The sequence below is a fragment of the Hakea prostrata genome, chromosome 9 (genome assembly GCF_041222555.1).
Source record: "Hakea prostrata isolate BN-2017 chromosome 9, UWA_Hpros_2, whole genome shotgun sequence".
Lineage (NCBI taxonomy): Eukaryota > Viridiplantae > Streptophyta > Magnoliopsida > Proteales > Proteaceae > Hakea > Hakea prostrata.
This window is the reverse complement of record NC_142608.1, coordinates 10118073-10143597: the sequence shown is the minus strand read 5'-3', so window position 1 is coordinate 10143597 and position 25525 is coordinate 10118073. Positions and strand designations below refer to the sequence as shown.

At 38.6% G+C, this 25525-nt stretch overlaps 1 protein-coding gene across 1 annotated transcript in view; it reads left to right on the top strand.

The window, feature by feature from the left end:
• The window catches only part of CLUB (TRAPP II complex TRAPPC10/CLUB), a 64540-nt gene that overhangs the window by 19621 nt on the left and 19394 nt on the right, over window positions 1–25525 (top strand). Inside the window, exons 5-11 of the mRNA XM_089168177.1 lie at window positions 346–436; window positions 1256–1419; window positions 1901–1990; window positions 9683–9844; window positions 10217–10278; window positions 10472–10562; window positions 22767–22930. Of these exons, the coding sequence (XP_089024303.1) occupies window positions 346–436; window positions 1256–1419; window positions 1901–1990; window positions 9683–9844; window positions 10217–10278; window positions 10472–10562; window positions 22767–22930 (824 nt within the window). The remainder of the gene's footprint in view (window positions 1–345; window positions 437–1255; window positions 1420–1900; window positions 1991–9682; window positions 9845–10216; window positions 10279–10471; window positions 10563–22766; window positions 22931–25525) is intronic.

Below are 25525 nucleotides of genomic sequence, written 5' to 3'. Positions count from 1 at the left end.
GAGGGAATATGGCTACAAGGACATGTTTTATATTGAGGATGAGAAGGGGGGATGCTACTGTATTTCTGCTTGTACTTTATGATTCCATATGTTGGTTGTGTTACATTGTTTTGATTCTTCTTCTAGGAGGAATACGAATAGTGTATTCATAGAACTTGACCTTTAATGTTCCTTAGAAGAAATCTCTAAAAACACAGATTTCCCGTTATGATTGGATGAAAAGGTGCCAGCCTTGGAAATATTCCTTGTCATTGGAACTAAGCACCTCCAATATTACTGTCCTATGTAATGTTCCACTTTTTGTAGCTTGTTTTGAAATCTACTAATTATCTTCTTTGGTTTCAGGAAAGCTTGGCCTTCATGTTTGAGATGGCTCAGCTCCATGAAGATTCTTTGCGTGAATATGATGAGCTGGAACTCTGCTATCTAGAAACAGGTTTTCGCTGATAATAGATATTTGTCCTCCGCCCCCTTTTTATTGTTGAAGATGTCATATTTTGCTATTATTCTTTACTATTTTTTATTAATATTGTTCCAATATGCTTATATGGATATATTCTTGCTAGTTTCTTCCCCCTCTTTATTGTTGAAGATGTCATATTATGCTATTATTCTTCACTCTTTTTTATTAATATTGTTCCAATATGCTTATATGGATATATTCTTGCTGGTGTCTTCCCCTTGCGAGGCATGTTGGTGAGCAAAACAACTTCGTATAGAATAACCACTGATAGATTTTCATTTATTCGTCCAAAATAAATAAGTTTTCATTCGTTAAACTTGCATGTGTTTACAGCTGTTTGTTCACAAGAGACTTAATTGGGTTTTATAATGTAATGGAATTTCTCACTGTGTGAAGATAGTTTCAAGTACTTCACTTTTTGAGTTTTTTCAATAAATATTATGGCAGGATAGGAAGATTGTGAAGTGATTCCAGTTCTCCTATCTTTTCCACTTCAGTTGGGAATGAAGATCGATGAAATCTCAAAACCTTAATTTTGGCCGCTTGATATCTCCATTTGCCTAGAGTTAATCCTAATTTGGGAGCTTGTATTTTGTATATCTATATAAATTCCTGTCTTTTTCTCTTGTAAGCTTTCAAGATTATTAACAAATGAGTCAGAATTTGGATAACTAATACTTGATGCTATGCTTGTTGAAAACTGTTGAATCTGTCAATATGCTTTAGTATGTTCATTCCTCTATCCCGGTGGATCTTATCATGAATCTGACTAGCTTAATTGCATGATGCCAGTCAATACAACAGCAGCAAAGCACAGGGAGTTTGGTGGAATGGAGCATGGTGATGATCATGCAGCGCTATTAAAGCCAGGATATAAACCATTGTCACAGATCGTTCAGGATGATTCATTTAGAGAGTTCGAATTCAGGCAGTATTTATTTTCTTGTCAAGCTAAGGTGTGCACACTGAAGATGGTGATTAGTGTCCGATTTTCTGATAGTGTACGATGAGTTAGAAGGAAAAGTGTATCTACCTGAGTTTCCTTGTTACTGTTTTTATAGTAAATATCTAATACTTCCCCCACCATCCCCATTAATGCGTTACATTCCTTTTACATATCATCCCCTCTAATTGGAAAAATGATGAGTTTAGGTGCTCCAATGTACAATTTTGAGTAAGTGGTGCGTCCAGTGGCCAGGGCTGTCATTTTTTGAACTTTTAAGTTGTGATATCTCTACAAGATCTATTGCTTGCATGTTATTCTAGCTTTAAGGAGTGTTGCTTGTTTTAAATTCCTTCATATCTTGACTCTGTTGTGTGGGGGAAAATTGCACATGCTCTTCATAGTTTTAAACAACGTTTTATCTGGCATGGTGAATTTCGCAAGTTTGGTTTAGTCTGAGCTGTATCTTATTTGTTATCTGCTGCATTCTGTAGCTACTATTCAAGTTAAATCGTTCAGTTGAGGTTGCATCCAGAGGTTATTTGTTTGTAATCAGCTTCTCTAAGGCGTTGGCACTGCATGAGGTATTTGATTTCTTTCTGGATCATATTTTTATTATTTTTTTTGTTATCAGTGTTCTGAGACCCAGCCTGTTCCTGCTGTCAAACTGGCTGGCATGCCATCCTTCAAAACAGATGACTTTTCTGAGTCCTTAATGTAGGAAAGTGCAGACAATCCTAATCCTGCAGACAATTTCTTTTAGCAATAGAACCTGACTGGGAAATTTAAGCTGTGGTATTGCAACCTTTTCTTGCATTTTCAAAACTTGAAAATCTCTTATGAAGCAGTGGGTAGGGGTTCCCTCCAAGAACCTGCAGTAACAGGAGTCCTGTGTACTTGATTGCTCTTTTATGAAGGAAAATGAGCTTCAATAGAACCACAGAATAATAAAAAATATTTATTCAATTGAGAAATCACCTCACCCACACCCCCGCAAAAAAAAAGAGGGAAAAGTAAAAGTCGTACGAGACAGTTAGCATCTGTAAAGTTCTTCGATGTTTTACATAAACTAGGCTCAGAATTGAAAAAAGTTCATGGAGGTGCAATATTTTAGCAAAGGAACCCTATTTCAGTCTATATAAACACAGTGAATGATGCAAATTGATTCCATGGACTGAAATGTTGAATCAGAATCAGCCAAGGATTGGCCCATGATGTAACATCTCAAACCCACAGGGTTCAAAGCACCAAAACTTTTGCGAATGCCAACAGAAAAGATTGCATAAGTAAATGCAGTGGCAAAGTCTAGTATCACATACAGTACAGTAGAAGCATCAGATATTAGATAACAGCTCAGGTCAAAAGTAAACACTGGTGACAGTTATCTTCAAAAGTACAACAACAGTAACAACAACAACAAGAAGAAGCCTTTTCCTAACTAAATGGGGTCAGTTACATGGATCCTTGCCTTCCAATCAGCTTTATTTGAGGCTATACTAGATTACTAGATATAGGGCTTAAGCTATGCATATCCTTTCACACCACTTCTCTTAAGGTCATCTTAGGTCTGCTCCTAGTTCTTCTAATTAAATTGCTTCTCCATGCAGGGGCATTTAAAGGCCTCTGTTGAATGTGGCTATGCCACCTCAATCAACTTTCTCCCATTCTGGCTCTAGTATGATCATTCGTTACTTTATCCTTCCTAGTTTTGCCACTTATCCATCGTAGCATCTTTTTTATTTCTACTACATTGAGTTTATTTGTATGATGCTTCTTAACAGCCCAACACTCTATACCATACATTATAGCCGGTTGCACGACAATCTTTTAGAATTTCCCTTTGAGCTTTAAAGAAGTATTTCACAAGACCCTAGACATACCTTTTCACTGCATCCACCTGATTTTAATTATTTTGGAAGCATCCTCCTCTACATGATCTCTTTTATTTAGAATTTTTTACCGATGGCCCCTTAAAGCGGGGGTCAAACTCTAGGCTCCCCCTTTAAGTAAAAAAAATTGATGGTGATCCAATTCCAACAAATTGCAATATTACTCGTTACCCACTATTATTCATTCAATTAACAAACTCAAAATTTGAAATTAAAATGACCATTTTGCCCATGGGGGTGTTATGACTAAATTATCCTCCCATACCCAACCCTTAGGTGGGTGAAAGGATTCTCCCTTCACCCATCTTCTATCTACACCTTATCGGAAACCGCCCACCGTTGTCGAAAACCACCACACGCCCTTCCCTTGCCGGCACCCACTACACCCACTACACCCACTTCCCCCTCCCCTTGCTAGCACCCACTATCCCCACTTCCCCCTCCCCTTGCTAGAAATCACCCACCACCGCTGGTTCAAAACCCTAAAACAAAATGAATAATCCATATTATAGGGAAATCTTGCTTCTCCTTTACAGTGAAGAGCTTTTTTTCGTTTGGGGGATGAATACAACAAAGAGCTTTGTTTGCACTAGATTTCAAAAACCTGTTTGTTTGCACAATTTCATAATTTTAAGTCAAGTGGGAGATCTTGCGAGATATCTCACTTTTTCAAAGAAGAGAGACGAGATGGAGATCGAGAGCAGAGAGTTGGGATATCTCGCTTAAGATCTCGCCATATCTCGCCTTGGATCTTGCCCTATCTCGTTGGAACTCTCAATTTTTGCCCCCCTTTTTTTGCGGATTTGAGCTGGATTTTCACTTTCAACTATTTTTAGCACATCTACAACATCGAAGGAAGATCAATCATTCTTTGCTTGTCTTATGAACTTATGATTTAATGATTTATATAGAACTTCTAATGGTCGTATAATTTTCTTATTCTATTGTTGAGAATTAAGATTGTGATACTCATATGGATGGAATTTTGATGACATTTAGGTTACTTGATGCATTTGATACACTTGCTTTTCATATTTATATGCCTTAAAGGTTCTATATTACATGTTGTATAACCTTGCATTCCCTAATCCTACAAAATTTCCGTTTCACATTATGGGTAGACTTAGAAATTGTACTTAAGGTTGTTTTTAGACAAATCCAAGGCCACCTATTTGTTCAAAAGTCCTTAAATAGGTTTAATACCAAATTTCAATCCAATTGAGACCTAAAACCCATCAAGATGGGCCTCTGAGTTGACACAAAAAAATTGCATATCTCGACCGAGATCTCATCGAGATGGTTGAGATCTCGGTTTTTCAAGGTGGTGAGATCTTGCTCAAGAGCGAGATCTTCTACCATAAATCCGACCATGGGTCCACTACCAATGCATCGGAACATAAAATTTTTGGGGAAAAAAATCTAATGTAGAGTTGAATAAACCCATATGAGGTAGAAAATTGAGCTAAATTACTCAACACAAGAACAAGGATGTAAGAATTTCAGACCTGAGCAAACTTCGACCCACACTTGAAGAGAATTCCTCTTAATTGGTTCTTGTGAGTGACGGAACCAACAACATCACTTACAATAGCATTACTCGTCATATTGGGGTTTTCAAGCTTTTCCAATTGACCGTGAAGTAGACTTGAAAACCACTACAGAGTTGATGAAGGGATCGACAAGGAAGGATTCATGACAGAGGCACCCAATCACTACCCATTGTTCATCCTTTCTCCTAGAATTGGAACTTAGATCAAGATTTCGGTTTTGGGAGTTGGAAGTCACCTCCACCTTGAATTCCAAGAATCAAAGATGGGTGAAATTGAAATTCCGGCCCGGGGGGGGGGGAAGGTGGGGGCTGAGGTTGTGGGCAGGGGTAGGGAGCGTGGTGGTTTCCGGAGTGGTGGGCAGTTTCTGACAAGGTGTAGGAAGAAGATGGGTGAAGGGAGAATCCTTTCACCTACTAAGGGTTGGGTATGGGAGGGTAATTTAGTCATAACACCCCCTAATGGGCAAAATGGTCATTTTAATTTCAAAATTTGAATTGGTTAACAGAATGAGTATCAATGGGTAATGAGTAATATTGCACTTTGTTGGAATTCGGTCACCAATAATTTTTTTGACTTGAAGGGGAAGCCTAGAGTTTCATCTCCACTTTAAGGGGCCATTGCTAAAAACCTTTTTTTATTTATGATTGAGCTAAGGTCCTAAAATATTCGCTTTGTGGAATCTCCTTCTCATCAAAGTCTTAATACCTCATCATCCGCCTGATCATGGCTAGGTTACACATTAGATACCAACTTAGGATCATGGAGAGCAACTTTGGAATAAAAAATCTTTAAACCAAGTAGAACAATTATCTTCAAAAGTGTACAACAAAAAATCTTGTTCTTTTATTCATTATCATTAGACATTCTAAATTTCTGACACTACTCAAATCCAAAACCACTGGAGCGGTATAAGCTTCCATACCCGACTCTTCATGTGGAAAACATTAACGTAGGTAGGGCGAGCTTACACATAGTGAGGTACACATGGTCTTATGCACACAAACATTTATAAGAACTATGAATTGAATAGAGATACATGTAGCTTTTATACCTGAATCTTGTTATGAAAGGGATCACAATACACAAGGTGAGCTTACACCCAATAAGGAACACATGATCTTATGCACAAGCATATATAGGATGAGCTGGTGTCCAGCGTGGTGCACTTGTATTTCATAACATAATTACCCAAAAGAACTATAAATTGAAAAACATATAAATGGTACCTCATGAAACTTCTCTTTATTTAATTAGGTCATGACTTGCCGAATCAGTGAACTGCCATGGTGCACATTCAGTTTTGGGTGGAAGTTGACTAGAAGCAATCCCAAGAATTGTAGCCTTGAGGTAGGACTCCTCATGTATATGGAGACAATATATGGCTTCAAAGAGATTGACCCAAAGGCAATGAATAGCTTTAAAGAGATGAAGGGAGTCGGTGATGGTGGAGACGGAGAGATTGGCTTTACAGATCATCAGGATATCAACGAAGGCAAGGTGAGTGAGGTTGAGTGTTTTGCACTTGGGGAGGGGAGAGATAAGGTGAAGGTTGGTTTTAGAGTAAATGTTCTTCAGAGAGACTCGAGTGACAGAGGAAAGGAAAGAGTTGGCATCCTTGGCAAAGAAGAAACCTGCAAGTCTACTAGGGGAAGAGATGCTATATATATATATCCGATGGACAAAAGGGGGGAGGGTGGTGGTGGTGGAGGAAATCCACAGCGGAAAGGTTATCACAAATGAAGTCCCAATGAAGAGAGTTGAAAGCCTTATGTATGCCAATCTTCAAGAGGGCAGTAGGGGAGTTGGATTTGCAATCGAATCCCCTCACGATCTTGGAGTAGAGAAACATGTTGTCTGAGATGCCTCTACTAAAAATCAATGCAGATTGATTGATGTAAACATGCCAACCCCCCTCCAGGACCTAGTAAAAACTGATCTCAAGGGCTTGTCAGGGTCCTACGGCCCCACTAGTAACCCGGCAAAGTTTGACTAACACCTAGGGGATTTTGGTAATTTTGCAAATTTGATGGTGTCCTAGGACTGGGTTCCATTGAGTCCAAGATGTTGTTTGGACCTTGGGTATAATTTATTTTATTTTTTTACTAGTATTTTGCCATTTATTTAAGAGTCCTAGTCTAGGTGAGATTTCAAGAGATGTTGAGGTCCCACAAGTTGGGTTCATTTTAAACTCCTTATTTTTAGGATTCCATATATACTCTTAGAATTTGGATTGGGGGCCTCAGTCCTCTAATGTTAGTTATTGAGTTTTCTTGGGTGAGTCGATGTCTTAATCAAGTAGTAGTTGAGTTAAAGTTGGTTAGTTAGTTAGAGTTCTAATTTCTTTCCCAATTTAAGAGTCCTTTTTGATTTCCTTATTTGTGGCTATAAATAAAGCCACCCCCTCATGTAACAAGGCAACCTGGATATTGAATTGAAAATCAAACTTGGAGTTGTGGGAACAGAGCCCCATGACCTGGGTTAAGTTCCATTCATCTTCTTCAAGCTCATGCAGCCTAGTTACAATCAAATTCTAGCAACCTTCAAGAGATCCTTCAACCCCAGCCAAGTAAGTAGAACCCCAACCTCCTACCCTTCCCTCCCTAACCCTAGAGCAAGGCCTGAAATCCCTCCACATAGCTTGCTGCAGCAGCAGCAGCCCTCCCAACCGAAACCCTATTATCTCCTTCCCCTTCAACTAATTTCCCTCTCCCTAGGACCGCACCCCCCCTTCTCTCTCTTTAATTATCTCTAAGACCCATTGCAGCACTTTTTTTTTTAATTTTTTCCCTCCCCATAGCTTGCGGCAGCAGCAGCCCTCCCAACTGAAACCCTAGTATCTCCTTCCCCTCTCCCTAGGACCGCACCCCCTCTTCTCTCTCTTTAATTATCTCTAAGATCCATTGCAGCACTTTTTTATTTTTATTTTTTTATTTGCAGAATTTGCTGCAATTCATCTTCTTTCTTAAAGCCAATTGCCAAATCTTCAAGAAGGGAAGAAAAATTCAGGAAAGAAAAAAATAAGGAAGCAAGAAAAGAAAAAAAAGGAAAAGAAAGAAAAGAAAGATTCCAGGATTCTTTCAATAAGTCAAGAACCCTTTGAAGATCAGCCATGAACCTTAGAACAGTCCAAATCTTCACTCAATCAACCCTAAACCCTCTCAAGATCTAACTGGAGGCTTCCCATTCCCACATAGGGTGAGTTCGGATATCCTATTACCATCTAAACCATCCCATCTTGGTTTTTGATAAAACCCTAAGGTTTCGAATCCCTTCCATTCTATGTTTGATCTACCCATCTAGGTTTGTAATTAAACTTTCTCCTAAACCATATCTTCCCAAATCCATCATTTTACATTGAATTGTTAAAATCCTAAGGCACCCCAAACCCTAAAATTCCAACCTTCCCCAATCCATCCTATCTTGTTAATACCCTAAACTTCCCAAATCCAACCCCCACAATCCGAAGACTTATACTGTGAGATTATCTTGATTACTGGTTCACAAAGAGAGAATCCTGGAGTCACCAAAATTTTAGGGCAAACTAATCAAGTAAGAAACCCTAGATTTTGGGTTACATCACTGATTGAGGCTGACAAGCATTGGGATCACCTGTTCCAGGCTGTTGGCCAAGATATTGGTACGAACTTGTAGAGGAGATGCTTTCCAAGTCATTAAGGTTTTCGATGGCTGGTTTAGGAAGATACGAGATTTCTTGATTTTTTAGGATCAAGTAATTAGGGTCCCCCTGCCCTCCCTAAGATTTGATGATTTTAGGGTCAGGAGTCTCAGATGGGCACAGGGTTTGGAGCAAGCCTCACAGGATGATGGTGGAATGCTATGTATGAAAGTTGGAAGCATTTCGATAGAGGGATATGGAGTTCTACAATTTCTTGAATGTAGAGAGAATAGGTCTGAGTTTAGGATTTAGAAGAGATGGGATGTGGTGGTGCCCTGGTGCCCTCAAGCTTACCTTGATGGAAGGGGCCTTGTAGTCAATTGTGGGAGATGGAGGGTCAATGTTGCTTCAATCCTCAACACAGCCAGATCTTGGATGTTATGTACCTAGTGCCCTAAACATCCCACCTTGGGTGTCGCTCACCAAGGTTAAACACAACTAATCTGTACCTTGATCACTTAATACCATAAGAGACAGCAAGAGTTGGAAACTTGAATCACATTAATCAATGTATCATGGTACTCAATGTAGCTGCTTATGTATAGCTTTACGGTTTCAACTTGAAGTGCTCCTTAGAATCGGAAATGGAACTCAAACTAGGACTTACAACTTGAACAGAGCTTGATACCTCAAAAAGCTGATTCTGCCTCTAAATCATGGATGCTAAATAAAGACTGAAAGCAATTAAGTACAAGACTGACTAAAACTGAAAGAACATTACAAGTTCACCACAGCCCAACCAAAATTCCCACTATGTATGAAAAGAAAGCACTAAGCCTAGGGGCTTTTCTTGGGCTTGCTTTTAGGGTTCTATGTCTCTGCACATGCATCACACTGGACTTGACCAGTAAGCTGGTTATAAATTTTATGCGCTATTTCCGACTGGGCTGCCACATGATTTGTGTTGCTCATTAATATTTCATTTCCAATTATTCGATATACAACAAGTAATCTTGTTTCTAAATCACTAACCTGAAACCTATATGCTCTGTGAGACGTTCCCAAAATGGACTGCTGCTGAGTCTCATGATCTGGTCCCTGGTTATGGTTTGATTATGTGGTCCAGATTCAACATTGTGTGTTACTACATATTCAGCTTCTGTTCTTGGTAAAAATTTGGTATTATGCTTCTTAATTTTTCATTGCTGGAGCTGTTTGCAGAATAGCTTACCCTTTTGTATGCGTGAAGTCTGGGTGATAACTGCTTGCTTGGCACTAATCAATGCCACCATTTCTCATTACAATGATGGAAGTGGGGCACCTGATGCAGAAAAGGAGTTCTACAGGCTCCAGGGTGATCTATATTCACTATGCCGGATTAAGGTAAATTACTTTGTGCTTAGCAATTGTAGTCATGGAATTGCATATCCAATCTTGTATAATCTTGGATAGTCTGGAATTACATGAAATACTAAGCAAGAGGTAGCGCAACAAAAGGTGGAGTCTGAGAACTTTCTACTGTTAAAGAAACAATTTTTGTGTTCAGAAACTTTCCTGAACAAACTGTGATGCAGTGATGATGGGTTCCTGTGAACTGTTGCCATTGTTACTATCATTTTGGAATGGAACAGATCTCAATTTCTAAAAGAATTTCAAGATGGTTATCTTGAATTTCTCAACCAATGCATTATTCATCCTTCTGTATCAATATTTACAACCTGCTGTACATGATGAAAATGCTTCTTAATCTGGCAGTTCATGAGGCTTGCGTATCTGATTGGATATGGAACTAATATAGAAAGAAGTCCAGTTAACAGGTATAAGTCCAGGTCCCAGTTGGCACCCCTCTTCCTCTTCTGTCTGACATGGTTTCTTGCTTGTAAAATATGATAATTTTGTTGATAGCGCCTGAAAGGCGGAAAATTTATGCTTTCTGTTGTTCAATAAAACTGCATAATGTACTATGGTTTTATGTGTCATGCTTATATTCTTTTCTTTATTGATGATCAGTGCTGCACTGAGCATGCTGCCTTGGCCCAAGCCAGCAGTTTGGCCTTTAGTTCCTCCTGATGCTTCATCCGAGGTCCTCACAAAAGAGAAGGCAAGTCACTCAGTTTGCATATGTGGTAAATAACTGAGGAAAAGCGAAAAAAATCCAGCATCACTTGATGATTCAATACTGATGCTTTTCTTGTTTCTTTGCATTCTCATTTTGTTTTCGGGTAAATAGTGATTGAATATGCATAGATAAAAAACTTGCCAACATTTCATCAAAAATTTTCTAGTTTCTAGGGTTGGTTGATGAGTTGATCACAGATGCAGCCTGACGTCAAAGCATCAAAACAGCCTCAGCAAAAAATTGTTGGGATAAGGTTGCATAGGAGAACTGCCCCCTGGACTCTGTGCGGAAGCCTTCTGCACTGAGGTCGCCCTTTAACATGTTTGAGATGAAACAGGAAACGAAACCCAGAACCAGGAATGATTTTGCTTTAAAAAATTGCATTGTTTCATTGAAACTCGGTTTAATATTTTTTCTTCTCATTTTGGTCACTTGCATTATTTGCACCCCTCTGAAAGGGCCAAGTGGAGCTTATGAAAACGTTATGCTGTTGTGGTGCAATTTATCTGAAAATTTGGTATTTCTTTATGTGAATAAATTAAAAAAACACTGTTCTGGTGCAATTTAGCGGAAATTTTGATATTTGTTCATTTTGGTTTGTTGACTGAAATGGCCTAACAGAACAAGATTTTGAACTACATTTACATCAAAAAATGATTCCTCTTTAATAGAACAAATATATGTTATCCAGGAGTAATGGATTTTTACCTGGAAGAAGGGAAGGGCGAAGATGAAAGGAGGGAGGGTTGGAAAGGAGACCCTCCATTCAAAATCTCGATTATATCATCATTTAGGGCTCTGTTATCTCTGTCCAGGTCTTCAACAACTTCATGATTTACAGCTGCATTTATTATATTGCGCCTCTGTTTCACCTTTATTGTAGAAGATTTGACATGATAGACCCAGTTCCGCGGACAAAGTTATAGACATATTAAAAAACCCGTATCATAGAATCCTTATCAATTCGGCACTCAGTTTTCCTAATTTAGGGTTTTCGATCCGGTTTGATACGCTTGCTCGTGAACCCTGGCCTTTTAAGTTCGTTCTATCTGAATAAAATAACTATTCCATGCTGAGCATTCAATGGCCCTGTTGATGTCTCTAGTTAAATCATCGATGATGCACAAACAAATGACGGCTTAAAGCTGATCTTTGATCCTACTTAAATTTTTTGGTACTAATCATATAAAAGGCCTAGGATCTTTGCCCATGCTTGAAAACTCCTTAATTTGAAAATTTCCTAAATCGAAATGCTATAGGTTCGTGATGTAACCCAATTCTAGTTTTAAGGATTCTTTAAAATACTTCCCTAAAATTTAGTGTTAGTCCAGAATCTTCTTTATTGAACCAGCAAGTAACTATCAAATCAGAATGGAATGGATAATTCGCTATGGGTAGGTCTTGGGATGTTCAAAAGGTTTAACAATATCTAAGATTTAAGGTAACAAGGATCCTATGGAAAGACTAGGGTAGTGGGATGATTTTGAGGTACCAAAAATCACCCTAGGGTTGAAAGAAAATAGAGGGGATTGATCTTGGGGAGAAAAGGGTTTAACAAATTTAATATGGAGTGATTAAGGGAGGTTTTAGGGATGATTAAAAGGGGTGGGTCAAGAGATGGAAAGGTTTTTTGGGTCTCTTGAATGGATCTTGGGCAGTCTTTTGATTCTTTCTTCTTTTATTTTATTTTATTTTCTTTCTTCTCGTTTCTTCCTTTTCTTTTCTGTTTTTCTGTTTCAGACTTGCCACAAGTAGAGAAGGGAAAAGAGAGGGCTGAGAGAGAAAGAAGAGGGAGGGGCATGCCGCAAAGGTTAGGGGAGGTAGGGAAGGGGTTTAAGGGTGACGCAGGGGGTGGGGAAGGGTTCCTAAGGGGCTGCAATGGATGAGGAAGGGATTTTAGAGGACTGTGACGGGAAGGAGGGGTTTCTAGGGCCCTGCGCAAGGAAGAAGGGGTGGGGGAAGGCTGTGGGGGAGAGAGGCGGAAGGGGAAGGGGGCTGCTGTGCTTACTTTTGGGAGTGCTGGTGTTGCTGAACTGATGCTGGAGATTGGAAGAAGAAGCTGGACTTGAAGATTTCTCTCACAATTCAGTCTAAGTTTACAGAGAGAGGAGTGACCTATTTATAGCCTTATGTAAGGAGGGAAAGAGTTAGACTTCAACTAGGAAATAAAGACTGACTCAACTAGAGTTCCTTTATTGACTAGGATCCCCTTTACAATTTAGTAAATAACAGCCACCCAACTTAAAGATTTAACTTATACTAAAAGATCTAATTATCCACAAGAAACGTTAACTTGAAATATATTCCCGGTGGCTCTAGAACTCACTTGCCTAACTCTGACAAGGAATTAAAACTGTTTTGGAGTCCAAAAAATAAAATAAAAATCCTGAAATTAAAATATTCAACTAATTATGAGGAGAAAATGACCAAATTTCCCCTGTAGGCATCCAGGCAGCCCCTAGTTGCACCTTCTTGGTTGGGCCTTTGGGCCCAAATTAGGTTTCTGGCCAGGGGGAATCTTGTGCTTTCATCAGTTTGTTATTTATATTTATTAACCTTCTAACCTTTTATGGTTCAAATATGACTAATATATATTTTTATAAAAAATTTAGAAAAATATACAGCATGATAGGTATAACTTTATGGGTTTCAAAATCCCATTACAAGGTAAAAAATGGCTATTTTTTAAGGTAGGTGGACAAGTACTCATTTCTTTATTTTGATTTTGCTATAGATGTTTCATATTTTTTGCTTTGGTTATGATTCGTACGCTTCATGATTTGAATGTTGATTCCATTATCTCTGACTCTAACCCCTCATTTCAATCTTATATGATTAGCTTCAGTACTGATAGCTATTGAAGATTAGTCAAGGAATGAAATATGGCACAAAACAATGACAATATATCTAGCTTGTAACTCTGGTTGTGATTGGACAGCCGATGAGGTGGTGAGACTCGATGAGGAGATTCCATAAAACGATTATTTTAGTTACCTTGTGATGTGAACAAGGGTTCACCCCTTGGCCGAAACCCTGGAGTAGGCCCCAAGGCCATTCCTATTGATGCACCTAGGTTCTGGGGTATTTTGGTTAATTTCAGCCTAATTATCTGCTGGAATTAATTTTCGGAATTTTATTTCTTAATTTTCAGAGTCTTGTTTAGTCTAGATTTCTTGTTTGGATTTTTGAGTTTAGTGGCTTGAGTCCTTTAGTTCTTAGGAGTCTTTCTTTAAAGGACTCTTTAAGTATTTTATCTCAAGAAGAGTTCGTTTCCTTTATGTTTGAGTCTTACTGTCTTAGGTAATCTATTTTCAGGAAGATTCCATTAATTTTTTTCAGTTTTAAGTCTTTTAATTGTATGGCTGAGATTCAATGTAAGGGTGATCCTAAATTATAAAGGATTCCCAAGTAGATCAAAGTCTTGTAGTTTAGGCTATAAATAGCCTTGTTTTTTCTTTGTACTCTTAAGTTGGATTTGAATAAAAATTGAGTTTTGAGTCAAGGGTTGTGGCCTTGTTGAGGAGGCTGAAGAAATTGAGTGTTTTTCAAATTCAGCACCTTCATCAAGCCCAGCCTTCTTTCAATCTCCAGCACCCATTGACAGTCACAGCAGGCCCCCAAGTAAGTTCCCCAACTCCAGCCCCCTCCCAAACCTGTTGCACAAACCCCTGCCCCCTTTCCCTGCTTCCGCAAACCCAGAAACCCCTCCCCCTTGCTGAGCTCCCCTGACAGCACCCTCCGCACCCCCTGACACCCATAAAACCCCTCCCCTACCACCTGCGACACTCCGCAGTCCCTCCCCCACCACTCCTACCCTGTGGCCCCCCATTCTCTCCATCGGCCCCTCCCAACCCCTCTTTTTGACTTGTGGCAACCAGCAAAAAGCAGAAAAGAAAAGAAAGGAAAAGAAAGAAAAGAGAAGAAAGAAAAAAAAAAAAAAAAAAAAAAAAGAAAAAAAAAAAAGAAAGAAAAAAAAAAAAGAAAGGAAAGAAGAGAAAGAAAGAAAAGAAGAACAAAAAGAAAGTCTTGAAAAGATTCCCCAAGATCCCTTCCTAGAACCCTAACATCTTCTTTATCTTTTGTTTCATCCAGGAATCATCCCCACAATCTTCTCGACACCTTCCCATATGAGTCCCATTATTCCTAGGATAATTTTTAGTCTTCCAAAACCATCCTATGGGAATTTGGGTAACACCCTTAGTTTTTCCTATCAACGACCCATATCATTGCTAAGAGCTTCCCCCAACTTTTTTAGACACACATCCCATGATATTTTTGACTTATTTATTGAAGATTGTGGGCAAACCCTTAATTTTAAGGAAATCATCCTAGGAACCCTGACCGGCTAGCCCTAAAATTGGGTTACCATTACCTTGGCTCAATCATAAATAGAAAAGGTGATATAGATAACGATGTCTCCCAAAGAATTGAAGTAGAGTGGACGAAGTGGAGAGGTGTGTCTGCAGTCTTGTGTGGTCAACGTATTCTTTTAAAGCTCAAAGGTAAATTCTTAGGGCCATCATATGATTGGTTATGATGTACGATACAAAGTGTTGGACTGTTAAGAAGCATCATATAGATAAAACTCAGTGTAGCAAAAATGAGAATTCTAAAATGGATGAGTGTCAAAACTTGGAAGGATAAAGTAAGGAATGATAATATTAGACCTGGATTGGGAGTAGCTCTGTTGAGAAACAAAATTTTGGTAGAATGGCTTGAATTGGTTAGTGTGATTTCAAACCCTCTATTTATAATAAAGTGAAAATAACACGATTACATAAATACCCTTACTTGGGTAACAAGAAATAGAAAATTATATAAATAAAAACTCTAATAGAGTTGAACTCCTAGATTCAACCAACACTCTCCCTCAAGTTGAGGTATAGATATTAGTCATGCCCAACTTGCCTAAAATAGGTCTCCTTCCTTCAAATCCTTAGTGAAAACGCCTTCCATTTGGTCTCTAGACCTCACAAAAGGCATGCAAAAGAGACTTTGTTCTAGCTTTCCTTTGACAAAAAACCTGTCAATTTCAATGTGCTTAATTCGATCATGTTGCACAGGATTATTGGAAATATTAATGGCAGCCTTGTTGTCACAATATAACATCATAGGGTTTGGAACTTGGACTCCAATATCTTCTAGCAAGCCTTTCAACCATAGTAGCTCACAAACTTTACGAACCATAGCTCTATATTTAGCTTCAGTACTAGATAAAGCTACCACATTCTATTTTTTACTCCTCCAAGTATTTAGATTACCTCCAACAAAGGTATAATAACCTAAAATGACTTCTTGTCAAGAGATCCAACCCTGTCTGCATCAATGTATACTTCTACCTTTAGATTATCAGTGGGTGACAATAGTATTCCTTTTCCAGGAGTCCCTTCAAATACTGCAATATTCTAGTAACAACCTTTATATGAGCTAAATATGGATCATGCATGAACTGACTCACTATCCCCATGACATAATTAATGTTTGGCCTGGTGTGGGACAAGTAAATAAGCTTTCTTACCGGCCTTTGATATCTTCCTTTGTCAATTGGTTCTCCCACTTTTTCATTAAGTTTAGATTCAGCCTCAATAGGGGTATCAACTGCTTTACACCCCAACATTCCCACTTCTGATAATAAGTCTAGGACATACTTCCTTTGTGATATGTATATACCTTTCTTTGATTGAGCCACCTCAATCCCTAGGAAGTATTGTAACTTCCCTAGATCTTTAATCTCAAACTGTTTGCTAAGAAAGTCCTTCAACCTTTGAATTTCCTCACCATTATTCCCTGTGATGACTGATGACAATATCGTCTACATAAACAATGAGAAGTGTGATATTGGTACTTGACTTCTTGACAAATAGTGTATGATTTGCATTGCTGTGCTTGTGCCCAATAGAGGTCACTGCCTTCTAGAGGCGTCCAAACCAGTATCTAGGAAAATGGGCGTACCTAGTGCCGAAGCTCCCACACTGTGGGGTCTGGGGAAGGGACTTTGTAGGCAGCCTTACCCTTGCTTTGCAGAGAGGCTGATTCGAACCCGCGACCTCCAGCACACAATGGAGAGACTCCACCATTGTGCTAGGCCCGCCCTTCAAACCAGTATCTAGGAGACTTTTTAATTTATAAAATGACCTCTTTAACCGATAAACTTTCCCTGCAGTATTGTAATCGGAGAAATCATGTGGGATTTCCATAGACTTTTTCCTCTAACTCCCCATATAAAAAGTCATTCTTTATGTCTAGTTGGTGCAAGTTCCAGTCTTTGTTCACAGCTATAGACAACAAAACTCATACAGTGTTTAGTTTTATAACACGGGCAAAAGTCTCCCAATAATCAATCCCATAGGTTTGGGTAAACCCCTTTAAAACTAATCTAGCCTTTAGCCTGTTGACCGATCCATCCATATTTTGTTTAACCATAAACACCCATTTGCATCCCACGGTTTTTTTTCCTGGAGAGAAAGTGTAACCAACTCCCAAATATCAATTTTCTTCATTGCCTGCATTTCCTCTACCATAGTTGCCTTCCATCTCTTATCAACATAGGCTTCTTGCCAACTTTTAGGAACATAAATAGATGATAGAGAAGATATAAAAGCACGGAAAGAGTCAGATAAAGAGTCATAAAAAACATATTTAGCTATGGGATGCTAAGTACAAGATCTAACCCTTTTTCTAATAGTAATAAGAAGATCAGAAGAAGATACCTTGGGGGGAACAATAGAATTTGATTCTAGAGCAAGGGACTGGAGTTGGTAGCGTGTCCCCTTTCCCCACTTGCTTTGGCCAGTTGTAATTCTTCCTTTGATAAGTTTGCACCTCCTTATTCTGGTCAATTTTTTTTTTAAAAGACTTCAATAGTGTGCCTTACAGGAGTAGTCTCCCCTTGACCAGGTTCTTCATATGGTTCAAAAAACGGAGGGGGAGAATTAAAGTCCTCGGGTATATTGGTTGAAGTCTTCCCTTGGTCAGGAAACCCTTCTTGAACTTCTAAGTTGTGCTGTGGTGGTGTGTGGGAGTCTATGTGTGTGATAGGAAGGTCTAGAGTTGGAAAGAATACCTCTCCTCTAGGAATCTCTCCCTGGAGAGGTGGATAGTAAGGGCAACACTCATTACAAATTACACCCATGGATACAATGGTTTAACTAGAAGGAGGATGATAATATTTTTACCCTTTTTAAGTAGTTGAATACCTCAAAAATATGCAACGTAGGCCGCGGGGAGCTAGCTTACTTTGGTGGGCTGTGATTTTGGCATAATACACATCTCCAAAAACCTTTGGAGGAATAACAAAAGAAGAGGCTCCCTGGAGAAATCTCATTAGGATATTTAAAACCAAGTATCTAACTGGGCATTCTATTCATAAGGTACGAGGTAGTGAGTATAGCATCACTTCAATATTGGTCAGGGACATTCATATCAATCATAATTGAACGAGCTATCTTTAAAAGATGTTGGTTCTTCTTTTGGCAACCCCATTTTGGGTAGCTGTATCAACACAACTGGTCTAGTGTATTATGTTGGAGTCAGAGAGATATCTCTGAAATTCACCATTAATATACTCTGTGTGATTGTCACTGTGAAGGATCTTCACAGTGGCATTGGATTCAGTTTTAATCGTACTATGAAAATCACGAAAACTCCATTTTTAAAGACAAATCTATGTAGAACGAGAGTGGCTATCAATAAAGGTTACAAAGTACCTATGGCCAGTAATAGACACACGTCCGTAGGGCCCCCACACATTAGTATGAATTAGCACAAAATGAATAGATTTTCTGTTATGAAGAGAAGGTAAATAAGTAGAACGAGTTGGCTTCGCAAAAATGTAAGCTTCATAAAAAAAATCATCCTTGTTACAAGAAGAAACTAAATCAGGAAATACTTTCTTAAGAGTTCTTAGAGGGGGGTGACCTAGCCTACGGTGCCACTGATGAAGGTCTGATATTACCGAATGGACTTAATTAGAAGATGCAATCAGAGCAGAAGTAGATCCTCTAATCGGCTCCAGCAGATAAAGTCTATTGTCTAGTTTACCATGTCCAATCTCTTTCCCTGTTACAAGATCCTGGAAGACACAGTAAAATGAAAAAAAATCACTTTACAATTCAAGTTATGTGCAAGACTACTGATAGAGAGAAAGTTAGTAGAGAAAGAGAAAACATGTAAAACTTTAGACAAAGAAAGTGATGGAGAATGTTGAATGGTCCTTTTTCAAGCAATGGAACAATAAGAGCTATCAACAATTCGATATTTATATTTTACGGAAGTGAACATGTATAACTTTAGACAAAGAAAGTGATGGAGGATGCTGAATGGTCCCTTTTCAAGCAATGGAAGAATAAGAGCTATCAACAATTTGATAATTATATTTTTCGGAAGTTGGAGAATAATGTAAGAAAAATGAGGATGAACCTATCATATGATCTGTGGCTCCTGTATTAATGATCCAAGGAACAGAAACTGAAGAAATATGGAAGCCTATAAAAGTTTTATTTGAAGTAGCAAGGTGAGTGTTGGTCTAGGTAGTGGAGTAAGCAGTAGTAGAGGCTGTACCGGTAGCAGAAGACTGCAAAATATGTCATAGAGTAGCTAACTCCTCCTGTGAAAAACCACGTCTTTAGAGGGTGTTGTGGAAACCGTCTAAAAAAAATTAGCCTTCGGTTTTCCCCTTCTTTGTGCCTGTTTCTGCTCAAAATCAGTAGGCTTCCCATGGAGCTTCCAACAATTGGTCTTGGTATGATGTGGTTTGTGATAGTGCTCACACATGACAGTCTCCTTGGTTAAATGACTTAAATCAAATTTAGTGCTAACAGATTATAAGGTTGACTTCTCCACAATAGAAGCATGAAGCATGGCTAATCGACGACTTTCCACACACTGAACAAGGGTATAAGACTGTTCTAATGTAGGAAAGGCAGAACGACTCAATACTCGCACTCTGATTTGATCATACAGCACATTCAAACCAGCCAAGAAGTCATATACCCAAATCTTATAAACATGCTTTCTATAACTAGCCACATCATCTGGATTAGTGGGGTGACAATCCCCATAATGATCCAACTCCTGCTGAAGAGATTGCAATTCGACATAATACTAAGCCACAGTTAATTCCTTTTGCGTAGTTTCATGAAGCTTCTTGCATAGCTCATAAACCTATGCATTCTTCCCGAACTGTCCATATGTTTCTGTAGTAGTCTTCCAGATCTGGGTTGTAGTATCAAGTAGTAGGTATCCAAGGGCAATATTTGGATGCATGGAATTCAAAAGGAATGACATGATAAAGGAGTCATTTGAGATCCATTTCAGATTTATCCTGAAAAACACATGTGGTAATAGGTTTGATAGTGGTACCCATAATGTGTCCAACAAGTCCTCTTCCGACAATATTAGTCAGGTATACAGATTGAGACCAGATCAAATAATTTGTGCCATCAAATCTTACCAAAAGAGGAGGAAGAGTGGGGTAATGTTCGGAACTATATGGAGCAGTAGTACCATCGGTGGTTGCTATGTTTAAAAAACTGTCTGTAGTTCTTCATTCTTCACCCTTTCAAAATAATTGAAACGTCGCAGAATGGAATAGCTGAACCACCTAAACAAATCTAGGGAATTATAGGATTCAAAAGGTTTATAGGGTAAGGAACACCATTTTTTTACTAAAGAGGCCCCTTGAGTTATGGGAAATTACAAATAAACCCCTTGGAGATGTGCAAAATCACAAATAAGCCCTTGAAAATATGTGAGTCACAAATTGGTCCCTGAGAATATGGGAATTTACAAAAGAGACCCCTAGAACATCAATATTTTTTTCTTTCTTTTTGGGCTAATGGAACCACAGGTTTGAAAGGAAAAAACCAAAACGTGGTTCGGTTAGGGTTGGGCTGGTTTCGTCCATGTGGATTTAAGGGATTGAATAGGTTTTTAAGTATTGTTTCAAAAGAAGAAAAAAACAGAAGAAAACGGAAGGAAGAGAAAGGCAAACATGGGTTCAAGTATTGGGCAGTAGGTGAAAGGATTGGGTGATGGTTTTTGGAGCAGGTGCAGGTGAAGAAAATGATATTGGATTGCAGTGGCAGTGGTGTAATTGCAGCTTGAGGTTTTCAGCGATCGAGCAGTTGCAACGGCAGTGGAGGTAGGTCTTCATCAGCAAGAAAGGTCGACATTTTTCTTTTTTCTCTTCCCTAATCTAACTTAGGCTATATCATATTGAGAAACACAATTTTGGTAGAATGACTTGCATAGTTGTTAAAGCAGCAAGGCAACCAAAGCGATGGGTGGGTGGGTGGTGGTGGTGATTAGGTAAGTAGGCGATTAGGCGGCAATAAGGCAACCAAAGCGATTGGGTAAAAAAATGTGTCATTATAACTACTTTTCAATACAACTACTTTCTGTATAAGCTAAACAAATATTCAGTAGTCAAATTCATCCCAAAAAAACAAGCATTCAAGAATCATAATTATGAAAAATTATTCAAAAAAAGAATACAAACATAAGTTCATCTCATCAAACCATGGTTGTCAAAGCGTTTGCCTAGGCATTTACTGATTCTTTGATTCTTGATGTTGAGTATGGCTTATGCTTCACATTCTGTTGCCGACGGGCATGGGGTCCCGCTCCCCGAGACCTTGGAGCTCCTTTGCAGATTGGTCGTCAATTAAGCGGTTGAAAAACCACTTTGCCGCCTAGGGGCGGCCTAGGCGGATGCTTTGACAACTATGATGACTTGAATTGATGAGTGTAATCTCAAGCCCCCTACTTATAATAAAGTGGAAAGAATACTATTACATAAATACTCTTACTTGGGTAATAGAAAATTACATGCAGGAAAATTCTTATAGAGTTGAACTCCTAGTAGAACTCAACCAACAAGCTCCATTAAATGATAAGCTACGAGAAATTTAATTGAGGTGGCATGACCATGTTCAATGGAGGACCTTAAATACCCCTATGCAACGGAGCCACTTAATCCAGGTTGAAGGAATTAGAATAACTAGGGGTAGATCTAAGATAAAGAGAAGTGGTGATGAACAATATGCATAGCTCAAGCCTTGTATTTGGTATGGCATTGAATAGAGCTGATTGGAAGTCAGGGATCCATGTAGCCGACCCCATTTAATTGGGACAACGCCTGTTTTTGTTGGATAGGTCAAACCAAAGTAGCTTTGAGTAGGCTTCTCCAGAATTATCCTCCTGTTCTGCAGTTTTGAGCTTTCAAACACTATAAGTTCTTTCAAGTCAGCATAAAGATTGTGTTGGCAATTGGCATTATTCAGAGACGTAGTTAACAATGATGATCACATGGGTTTGGATTCTGTCGTCCTATATCAAGACTTAAAAGATTTATATGGTAGCAGAAGTTTCTGAGCATACTTTGGAAAAAATGAAGTTGTGCACCCAAGATACATCAATATCATCTGAGCAGTGGTACGTACAAGGAATGACTGTGTATTAGATTGCATCTAGGGTCTCTACGTGCAAGCACAACTCTGAACCTGTTTTACCTTTTCTGGGCACATGTCCTTACCCTGTGTCTGCTCTTGCATTTTCCCCTGGCCTAAACGTATGCTGAAGTTTGCTGTTTGTTTTGTATGAGGTTTTCTATTCAGGAGAATCCTTTCCATCACTGAAGGCCGGTCTGATCTGCCTTGTAGATATGGTCCAATTGTTAATGATTTCAGTGTACAATTACATGTCAAGATACTCAATAAAGCTGTTTATTATGACCCTTTCTGCAAAAAGACCTGAAAAAAGAGCTCTTTTTTTTTTTTTAGGGGGGGGGGAGATAAGGCTTCTTATAACAACCTTCCCCAGACCCTGACCAGGGGAATCTCATGATTGCTTGTGCCCTTTTTCCAGTCAACACTTATATGTCAAGACATGCTATAAACCTGCCAAATGTTGATGGTAAAATTATTTAGTCCTAAAAAATGTAGTTTTTTTCTACACCTGATAAAGCTACAAATATGCTTTGGCATTGTGGAGTTCATACCTTATTGCTGAGTGCTTTTTCTTGTGGTATGAAATATTTAATGTTTACTTGAAATTATTGTCGATTAAATTTGTATCTTCAAGAAAGCCACTACGAGTCTTGTGTGTATAGAAACTGATTTCTTTGCATGATTTAATCTGATAGCATCTCTAATTCTTGTCTTTCCCGTGCCTTTTTTTAATCTTCAGATGATTCTTCAAGCGAATCCGAGATTCAAGCACTTTGGCATCCAGAGGAAACCTTTGCCCTTAGAGCCTTCTGTACTTTTAAGGGAGGCTAATCGGCGGAGGGCTTCACTTTCTGTTGGAAACATGTTTGAAATGTTAGATGGTCATCCAGGTTCTACAAATGGGTAATGAACAAGTGAACCTTAAGGTTTCTTTGGAATTATTCTACTTCTAGTTTTGGTGTTGTATCTAGAATAGATCTTGAAAACCAATTTTTGGTTCAGATTGAGAAATTGTTTGGTTACACTATACAGAACTGATTCTCAAATTAGACCCATTTGGTTAATTGTTCTTGTTTCTTATTCTCTATGCATCTGTTCTGATAATTTCATGAAATAGTGAAGCCGAGAAGATAGAGTCAACAAGAGCTGTGGACAAATTCAACCTTTTCCCCCTCATCAACACCTCCATTTAGCATGAAATCAGTCCTTTCTACAGGTAGGCAAGTGCACAAAACCCAACTCGGTTGAAGGTGTGATTACTAAAATAGCATTGGAATGATAGACCATCATTCCAAATAGCTGCAAAAGATCTTGTTTCAACTTTCAACTACATTATGAGAAAATTAGCTGACAGATGCACGTGGAAATTGCTAATTTGTTAAAGCATTCTTAGGAGGTGTAATTTAGATCAGGTATATGGGAATCAGACCATGACTCTTTATCTCGATGATCAGTTGATTCTTCAGAGAGTGGCAGGAGCTTGAGATGATTGGCTAGCGGAAGTAATTTCTTAGCTTATCCAATATATCAAACCGGTTACTGGGAGTGTGTCTGAACTAGGGGTGTAAATGGATAACCGAAATCCCCGACGCATCCGCACCGGAGGATCCGAACCGCGATACAAAGGAACGGAAGGTAACCCCAACCGGAATCCGCCGATAAAATATCCGATTAAGACTATTTGGATTTGTTTTTCTTATTTTATATATTTTTACTGAAATATGTGAGTATTTTCTAAATTTTTGTTAAAATAACTACTAAAGTTGTTAAATCTTAAATTTGAAACCTAACCCTACAAATAAAGGGAAAGATGTTACTAGGTAGCGAAACTGATTCAATATATATTCATTGCCATTTAGAATAATTTATTCAAGAAAATAACATCCGATTATCTCCGAATCCGGCTGAATCCGTCCGAAATCCGATAGGATATTATCCGAATCCGTCCGAATATAATAGGATGCGGATATGGTATTACCACTATCCGATCCGAATCCGATCCGTTTACACCCCTAGTCGAACTCTGAATACAAGTCATTAATTGGAGCCAGTGTATTCTGTCCCAACAATTGGTTGGGGGGAAAAGTGAGTGGTTTTTGCAAGTTGAAGTGAGAATCTTTCAGGGGAGTTGTACATCTTTGAACTCTGATTTCACACCCCACACAATCCCTTGGTCTTTGGCTTTTTTATTTTTTATTGTTGGTTCTTCTGTAAGACATTAAATGACAATTACATTATATGCACATGGGCGTTGAGCATTAGTTCCAGATAAGTTAGAATTGGTTTTTGCCTGAGAAAAAGAGAGATATGGTTAGCACAGAATAGGTTCAGCAAAGAACTGTTCTAGAATTGGATCATTAATAGTTGCACCAGGTCATCAATAATAGAAGAAAACCAGATGTTAGAGATAATGAGATAATGAGATAATATGATGTAACACGTGGTTTCCTTATTGGTGTAGGTCTTGGTTATTAGTGTCCTACTCTAAGTGAGTTTCCTACTAAGCTTGAGGCTTAATTAGGTAAGGTTAAGAGTTATATTTAAGTTATATTTTCTTTTCCAATTCTATTTCAATTTATTATAAATATGTGCTTGGTGGTATGGTAGGAGACAGATTCTATCGCTCAGCCCTGTTTTCCAATTATTCTCTCTTCTTCTCCCTCAATTTCTCTTTCATCTTATATCTACCTAGTACTGGTTACAGACCTGGGGATTGCTTATGCCAGATTTAGAAGGTTAGATGAGATCATGAAAACCAGTGAGAGTTTGGACCCCTAACAATGATTAATGTAGGCTCCATGGAGATAATGATATGAAGCAAATTTGGTGAGATTATGAAGGCAAGATGTGAAGAGATGAAGATGGATTGAAAATAGAAGGCTATATCTATGGAAGATCCTGCATGTATAATAGGCCAAAATTTGGATCAAGTGAGGGCCTCAGTATCCAGGTTATGGCTTCTAGATCTCAGTTGAAACAGAGTTCTGGTTGCAGAGACCCTGACTTCAAGTTGGTTCGGATTTGAGAAAGAAGCTGGTTCTGCAGAGATGCTTTGATCCTCTTCTGATGATGATCAACAGCTACAATCCATTCAGTGATAAATGGTTAATTTAGGTCTTCAAAGAGTAGTAGCAGTAACAATTAAAGTTTCGTAGTGGCAACAAGAAGGGGAATTCAAATGGATTAGAAGAGAAGATAGAAGAATGGGTAAGGGGATTGGCTATCTGTTCCAGCTGTTGAACTGGGATTACTTCCATAACCAATGGTAACATGGCCTGCAAATTTAATTTTTCCAACAGTCTAATCCCTATTTCAATGAAAGGGCCCTGTTTATATGTTGGGCAAAGCTTTACAAGATATAGAAATTACTAATTTCAAAATTAGGATCTACTGTATTGAGGAACAAATCGTCTCATTCACTTTTATCAAGCCATCCGCCTAGGTGCTTAGGCCGTTTTTTTGACTGCTTGGTTGCTAAGCCACTTTTTTGACATGCAA